Source organism: Denticeps clupeoides, unplaced genomic scaffold (genome assembly GCF_900700375.1).
Source record: "Denticeps clupeoides unplaced genomic scaffold, fDenClu1.1, whole genome shotgun sequence".
NCBI classification, from domain to species: Eukaryota; Metazoa; Chordata; class Actinopteri; order Clupeiformes; family Denticipitidae; genus Denticeps; species Denticeps clupeoides.
In genome coordinates, this window is record NW_021629915.1 from 26,789 (window position 1) to 35,452 (window position 8,664).

The 8,664-nt window shown below is 41.8% G+C and overlaps 1 protein-coding gene and 1 long non-coding RNA gene across 2 annotated transcripts; one reads left to right on the forward strand and one right to left on the reverse strand.

Annotated features, from left to right (window-relative positions):
• Window positions 1-719: 719 nt before the first annotated feature.
• On the forward strand, window positions 720-2,098 carry LOC114777219 (epidermal differentiation-specific protein-like; the record flags this gene model as incomplete). The annotated part of the gene is made up of 1 exon (XM_028966947.1): window positions 720-2,098. A coding segment is annotated over one exon (1,041 nt), but the record flags the coding sequence as incomplete, so codon positions are not given.
• A 2,228-nt stretch (window positions 2,099-4,326) lies between these two features.
• LOC114777220 (uncharacterized) lies at window positions 4,327-8,219 on the reverse strand. Its single transcript, XR_003745907.1, has 3 exons — window positions 8,191-8,219; window positions 4,485-4,648; window positions 4,327-4,388 (listed from the first exon to the last, which is right to left on the reverse strand). It is a non-coding gene; the product is annotated as an uncharacterized LOC114777220 (long non-coding RNA).
• Window positions 8,220-8,664: the final 445 nt, after the last annotated feature.

An 8,664-nucleotide genomic window follows, 5' to 3' on the forward strand; every position in this document is an offset into this window, starting at 1 on the left:
CCACAAGGTGGCATTACAGTCTCATTTTTGTGATTAACTTCCCCACCTGTTTTCTTCTGTGTCCTGATCGACCTGCTTCACCTGCTTGCATTAATTGAATTCAGCAGACACAATACAGCAAATTACGGCAAACTGCTTCTCTTTCTCTTGTCATGCAATTTTTGAATTTTCTATGATGTTTCATATCATAAAGGTTTTTGAAAAAGCGAGAGCAATTACACATTTTCTGTGTTAATTGTGGAATTGACATTTACAGCTGCTAAAACTGAAATCAACAACCTGTCAGAATTTATTAAAAAATAAAACATTGAATGTATGCTTACATTTAACATTTTTGCATTTTATATTAGACAAATGGTTACTATTATCTCTCAAAACATCTCCGTCAAAAAATATTTTGCTGCACTATCTTTTGTGCACTGTGCCTTGGGACTAGCCTTGCTACTAGAAAAGACCTGATGTTAAATAGCCCACCTCAGGTGGACCCACCAAACTCGAGATATGAAATAAAAAAGATATTAATAGTAATAAACAAATATCTTTTGAATTTTATGAGCAGCTAAGGCATCAGCTTTGATCAGGAAATGTGGCAGAAAAAAATGCACACCTGGTAGACCCTCCTAAACAAGATGATTGGCTCTGTGCAGTTCAGCCCACTCTAAGATCACTACAAATACAGCAGGAATTCTTCACACACACACTTTTGCTCTCACCTCTTGCACAACCTTCAGGAGTACGGGAATGGCTTCAAATCCTGTAAACAAGATTTTGTGTACGAGCATCCTGACTTTCAAGGAGTGAGCCGGGAGTTCACTGAGTATTGTCCAGACCTTCGGGATGTTAGTTTTAATGACTGTATCTCCTCTGTGAAGGTCATAGGGCAGCCATGGGTGTTATACGAACACCCCCACTGTCAGGGTGCCCAGTTCTACTTTGAGGAGGGTGAATGTCGATCAGTGGTGTGGCATGATGCAATTTCTTCACTGGAACAGGTGAAAGAAGATCTGACAAATCCTCAGATCACACTGTATGAGAATCAAAACTATGGGGGTAGGAGCATTACCCTCAACTGTGAGACCAACTTATGTTTTGGCAGTTTCAATGATATGATTTCTTCCTGCCGAGTGGACAGAGGAGCATGGGTCCTCTATGAGCATCCAAACAGAGGTGGTCGTTCAATTCTGGTCAGAGCTGGAAGAAAATTTCCAAGCATAGGCTGGATTGACAACCAAGTGTCTTGGGTTCGTCCTCTTAAACCTGGGAGACCCAAGATAACAGCAGAGCTCATCTGGGACAAGAAAGAAGAAAACACCAAATCAGTCGTCATTGACTCCATATGTGGTGTGAATCGTGGAAAACATGAGCAGACCTTCTCCTCTGAGCTCAGTCGGGAGTATGAAGGTTCTGTCACCGAGAGCTTCAACTTCAGCAATGCTACACAGATAAGTGTGGGGATGTCATTTGGGTTTGATATTGGTATAGTGAAATCAGAGGTCAATGTGTCTGTGAGTAACACTTTCACTGTGGAGAAGGGGAGCAGCAACACCAAGACGGAAAAGAAGGGTGTGAAGATCTCCATACCAGCCACCATTCATCCACACACCAAGCTCACTGTGAATGTAGTGAGAAAAGAGGTTGATGTGAAGGTTCCAGTCAAGATAACGATCCAGTCAGGCTATAGCTCTTCGACTGAATACGGGGAATACAGGTGCCAGGCTGGAAACTCGATCTTGGCTGAATACCAAGAAGAGGACATTTAAGGCTTAAGTAAAAAAAAAAAAAAAAAGAATTATAACCATATCATATAGACAGCAAACTAAATACTACTTACTAATAATAAACTTAATTTTTACTTTGTAATCTTATACGCCATAACCTATAGAGCATTTCTTGATTTCATTTTTCCATAACTAAAATGCTTAAAATGTAAGTCTGTCAGTCTTTATATATTGGTGTACCTCTTGTGATTTACATAAAGCTGGTGTGATTTTTCCTATATGTTAACCTAAATTTATTAGTACAAGTGAAGTGATTGTCATTGTGGCAATTATTATTAAATGATTAGCATTATTAAACTAAGCATTTTTTCTTTGATGCATCAATGTTAATTTCTTGTAGTTATGCATTAACTAAGGTCCAGCAAAACAATTATTTATCCACATGCAATCACATGCCACTGGGGATGCCTGTTACTGTGCATTTGTTCATGCTGGTCCGAGGCCACGGTAAACAGGGAGGGCTGCATCAGGAGAGGCATCCAGCATAAAAAAACTCTATTCATGCAGACAACCACACAAGTTGATCAGCAGTGATCTCCCATAACAGGAGATATCAAAGGGAGACTATGAACAGACAATACACAATAATTATGTATATTCTGGATAAGCAGATTTGCATACCTATGAGAATCATGAGATCAGAGTGATATATTATGGAATAAAATAACACATATGTATATACAGATTAAAGAAATGAAAACAAACATCTAATTTCTGGAATGTGTTCTCTTTTTAGACATCAGAAGCATTATTGTCTTCACAAATTTCAGAAGAGTTCAGGTTTTTCTCAGAACTCAGTGACTAAAACAACTAAAAGAAAGAAAAGCCTCGTTTTCATTTAAAATGAGTCACCAGTGGTTTAACACACCAGGGGCCTGTTTCAGAAAGGAGGTTACAAGTGAAAAATGTTAAGCCTGAAATGAGAGAAACTCTGGTTTTTCCGTTTCAAAGTGGCAGGTTTGTCAAACTCGAGAAAGCAGGGTAAGTCAAGCCTGTTTCTGAAAGAGAGGTAACTTTTACCCAGAGTCAGTTACCGTGGTAACTTACTCTGTGAACCTAACCTGGTCAGGAACCTGTTTATTCTCTAAACTAATGGAAGCTTACTGTAGAATATCGGGTATGCGGAGCATATTAGTAAGGCCACTGTATGCAGAGCTGTACAGAAAGTGTGCTTCGCTCTGAAACGCTGCACATTTGTGTAGTGTTTCCTGGCCACAAACCCCTGGGAGTCATCAAAGAGGAATTTTACAGAATTGCTGGTCTGTAGTGTTCAAATGTTTTTAATATGAAAAAATATATATGTTCAGTTAATGAAATTTTGCTGTGCCCTCTGAAAGTAACCTAATATTCAAAATTACCTTCAGGATTTCCCAATGTGGTTGGATGCATTGATGGCACGCATATCTTTCCTATCTTTGCACCAAGTGAAAATGAGGCATACTATGTTAACAGAAAGTCATCCACAGTATTAATGTGGAGGTACACTGAGTTACATGCAGTTTAGAATGGTGAAATACCATATAGCAATACTATATCTCATATCTTATTCTTTCCACTGTGAAGATCATATGTGATGCTGCACATATTATCACCAATATTGAGGCCAAGTGGATCGGCTCTGTTAATGACTCACGAATATATATTGTGAGTCTACCCTAAGCAGTGGTAAGTAAATGTATGCATTACACACTTGGGCACTTCAATGCAGCACTAAACCAATGTAAACTTTTTTTTACAGCTGCTTTTAAGCAGTTGACTGCTTTCTACTGGGGGATAGGGGCAACCCATGCCAGCCTACACTGGTAACCCCTTACCCAGAGCCTGAACAAGCACCACAGCATTGATTCAGTGTGGCACATAGTAAAACTAGAGGCAGTGCCAGTGCCTACGTCACCTCAGGGTCACCCCTGAGAGGGCCTGCGGCATCAATGTGGCATGTGTAGTTCTCCATAATATTGCCATTTTTAAAGGGGAACAACAGCCTGCCCTACACATACATGACCCAGGGGAAGACCCCATCCACACTGCAGATTTCCAGGATAGAAGCGTGGTCCAAGACCGTATAAGCAACTATTCATTCTCTGATTAATTCAGCCACCACCACAAAAAAGAAAATTAAAGAAAAAATAGGTCACAACAATTTATTTGGTCTTTATTCCCTACAAATTAAAAAGCAACTGTTAAAATTCTATATTCTTTCCAAACTTTTATATAATCCACTAATCACAATACACACCTTAACTGTAGCTTGTGTTTCAGAATCTCGATTTTAGGACCTGTCGATTGTTTTTTTCTATTTGTTTAAGCAGATGCATTCTATATAACTTCTTTACTGGTAACTGAAAATACAGTAGATTAGGGTTACATTATGTTGTACATGACTTCCATTTAATTAAACTCTGGCGTTTACGGTACATCACTGAACTGTGCTCTCTGGATCAGCAGAAATGGTGTCCTCATCCCTACATCCTGAGAAGATGAGCATTTGGTTTAGCACACTTTATAATATTACGTACCCAACTCAATACACCAGAAATTAGGACACTTACAACTGCCTGGGTTTCTGTTAAGACAGGAGGATCCGCAAAAGGCAGACATTGCCATCAGAATCTTTTGAGACCAATCCAAAAATGAAAGAAAATAAGTACATTTTATATATGTGTGTGTGTGTGTGTGTATGGGTGTGGGTGTGTGCAGCCCTCTTACATTTGTGTCCTGGGGAGTGACTGGCTCTGATGAACACCCTACAGGAATTCCCTCAGCCACTGGCCTTCCAGAGTTCAGACTCAGGGCCATCTCCTCAGCATTTGTGAGTGGTGGTGGCGCAGGGCCTCCCCCAGTCTGGCGAGCGTCTGCCTTCTTTCTGTTGGCTGAAGAGACATCAATGAAAAAGAGCACTGTATGAAAACGGCATTAGACATTTATTGCCATTTACATAAGTGTCATTGTAAAATAAAAAAATACCTACATCCATGACATGCTCAAAACCTTACCTGATTGAATTATGTTACAATTAGATTCAATACCATAGTTTTTCACTACTGGCTCTCAACCCCCCTCCTGCAGGAGGCTTCCCCTCCTGCTTCCCCACCTGCGGCCCCACCAGCACAAGAAATGTCACCACAAATGTGAGTGTCGCATGTTATTGTTTTAGGGGGCCAGGACACTAGCCAGAGTCTATCATGCAGAGCTATGTGGTACAGGCCAGAGGATGGCAGAAACGGACAATATATACTGTGTATATTGTGTTATTGATAAACCTCTCTTGACCAAAATGAGGCGAAAATATTTTGAGAAAAAATATTAATTCATAATTACACTTCTCTGACGTGTCAATGATTTATTAATGAATTTCATGTCATAATATTGCAGATACTTCTTGTATGTTTTCTGTCTATATTATGAGCCATTGCTTCAAGTTGTGGGAATAGGCATAGAGACAACTTCTGGCCCACAAGGTGGCATCATAGTCCTCATTTTTGTGATTAACTTCCCCACCTGTTTCTTCTGTGTCCTGATCGACCTGCTTCACTGCTTGCATTTAATTGAATTCAGCAGACACAATACAGCAAATTACGGCAAACTGCTTCTCTTTCTCTTGTCTTGCAATTTTTGAATTTCTATGATGTTTCACATCATAAAGGTTTATGAAAAAGCGAGAGCAATTACACATTTTCTGTATTAATTGTGGAATTGACATTTACAGCTGCTAAAACTGAAATCACAACCTGTCAGAATGTATTAAAAAATAAAACATTGAATGTATGCTTACATTTAACGTTTTTGCATTTTATATTAGCCAAATGGTTATTATTATCTCTCAGTACTTGCACTATCTTTTGTGCACTGTGTGCTGTGTATCACAATGACAATCACTTCACTTTCACTTCACTTAAAATCAGCCTCTGCAGTGCCCTGCACCTTCACACAGCCTATTAAGAACTTGCTGGGGCTCACATCCTGGTCAATTCTTCAGGTAAACTGCGATTGTCAGCCTGTTAGCCCATGTGTTTCATCAAATCTCTTTTGAGATTTGGGGTCCTCAGTCCTTCTCTCATGATAGCGAATATAGCAGAATACTAGAAGACCTAGTTGACATCAACAGTGATTTTGCAATGATTTAGAAATCGCACAAAAATCTCTTATTCAGCAAGTACAAGCCTGATTATTCCATGTTAAAAAACGTCAAACAGGAACCAGAAGATGGCAGTAAAAGGCAGTGCTTGAAGTGGGAAAGCAGTATGACCATTCTTCATTTTTAAGGATTTTAAATTTTAAATGGAAAATTGTATCTTCACCACAATGAAGTTATGCACTTTTAAAATATGGGGGAAAAGCCTCAAGTCAGAGACCTCAGAGTTCTCTCCTGGCCTTCTGTCTGTACATGACAATTTAGTTTTCTATGTATTTAAAGCTTGCTAAGGATGCGCCAGAAGATGTTTGTAATTTTTTCACATTTATTACATGCAGAGTGCAAACATGACACCAGGCAGGAGCCTGGACCTCAAAAATGAATGGGGCCACCAAGCACAATTTATAACGCCCCATTCTTATTTGTGTTTCTCTGCGGCTGCTGCAGCAGCACGCAGTCTGCGGGGACCCTGCATGCCACCTGTTGCCGTGGCAGAACCATGATACTAAAATTGGGATATGCATAAATGATTTCCAGACTTGTTAGTTTTCCAAATCTATATGCTTGCCGAACATGAATGCCATGTTTTACAATTACAAAAAACTCCCTATGTTCTGTCTTTGGTGCTTTTGGTATATTTAATCTTTTGTCTAATAACTATGCCATGGCGTGTGAAGAAGGTGCAAATGCCTGACAAAGAAAATTGTGATTTAAGTGCGAATAAACTGAAAACAAAGAAAGCAAACGAACACTGAAACAGAAAAGCATCATGGACAGTGAGACATCAAAAATGCAGGACAAAAGTGTGAAGGAGAAAACCAACATATAAAGAGTTCCATCGAGCAGCAAGTTGGGGTGATTAAAACCTGGCGAGTCCAAGGCTGCTGTAGCAACCCTTGGATCCCAAAAGTGATCCCTTAAAGTTTTCTTTGCTTTATTCAAAATTCATGAAAAAAGCAGGAATTCTTCACACACATACTTTTGCTCTCATCTCTTGCACAACCTTCAGGAGTACAGGAATGGCTTCAAATCCTGTAAACAAGATCTTTGTGTACGAGAATCTTAACTTACAGGCCTAAGCCGGTCTATCGGGGTGAATACATCTTCTATGAGGAGGGTGAATATCCAACAGTGGAGTGGCATGATGCCATTTCTTCAATGGAAAAAAGTGAAAGAGAATCTGACAAATCCTCAGATAATGTTGTATGAACATCCACACTATGGGGGTAAGAGTATTACCCTCAACTGCGAGACCAACATATGTTTTGGCAGTTTCAATGATATGATTTCTTCCTGCCGAGTGGACAGAGGAGCATGTGTCCTCTATGAGCATTTAAACAGAGGTGGAGGTTCAATTGTGGGCCAGAGTTGGACAACTACGTCCCAAGTGTCTTGGGTTCGTCCCATTAAACCTGGGAGACCAAAGATAAGAGCAGAGCTCCTCTGGGACAAAAAGGAGGAAAACACCAAATCAGGTCGTCATTGACTCCATCTGTTGTTTGAATTGTGGAAAACGTGAGCAGACCTTCTCCTCTAAGCTCAGTTGGGAGTATGAAGGTTCTGTTACTGAGAGCTTCAACTTCAGCATGCTACACAGATAAGTGTGGGAATGTCATTTGGGTTTGATATTGGTTTAGTGAAGTAAGAAGTCAATGTGTCTGTGAGTAACACTTTCACTGTGGAGAAGGGGAGCAGCAACACCAAGACGGAAAAGAAGGGTGTGAAGATCTCCCTACCAGCCACCATCCGTCCACACACCAAGCTCACTGTGAATGTTTGTAGAAAAGAGGTGGATGTGAAGCTTCCAGTCAAGATAACGATCCAGTCAGGCTACAGCTCTTCGACTGAATACGGGGAATACAGGTGCCAGGCTGGTAACTCGATCTTGGCTGAATACCAAGAAGAGGACATTTAAGATGGCAGGAGGAGTCAAGAAAATAAAGCATTATAACTATATCATATACACTGCAAACTTAATACTGTCACATGATTTCGTCATGTGACCGGGAGTAACACGAAACGAGGTAACGTGACTCCTATATATTAGGCTGGAGAGCAGCTGCAAATTGCTCAGTCATTGAATGACGCACGCCATTCGACTCGGCTCCGAAAACCCGCTCCCAGTAAGACCGTACCTGTCCTCTCTGTTCTCCTGACCCTCGAACTCCTTCCTGTCGCCCTGTCCTGCCCTGTATCGTGTCTTAATACGCGAACGACAACATCAGTGTGGTGTTGCGGCTTGCGCCGTCCCCGTTCGCAGATTAACGTGGAGGAACTTACCTGCCTCCCTGCGTCCCACCGCACTGAGGGTCTCTCGTTTCCTCCTACACAGTCTCTCTCGTTCTGGTCCCGGTTCGCGTTACAGAATGACAGAGCCCCAACTACGCGCTTCACAACTCGCTGCTTTATGCGATCGAATAGCGCGGCAGGAGAATCTTTTGGAAGTCTGTCGCAGGAGGTTCGCTTCCTGCGGCAGCGCGTTCATGAGATGACTGCCGCGCACCGAGGACCATGAAGCGGCGAGTGCGGCGCAGAGCCCTCGCCCCCCCGCGGTTCCCGAACCCAGTTTGCCGCTCCCGGAGCGCTGGAACGGGACCGAGGGGAGCGGCGAGGTGCTCCTCACCGCTCTCCTCGTTGATTTTCGAGCTGCAGCCTAGCCGCTACCCACCCAGTGCCCGGTCCCGAATCGCCTTACTCCTAACCCGGCTCGGTGGTTCCGCAGCAGAGTGGGCGGCTGCGCGAATTAGTTCCCCC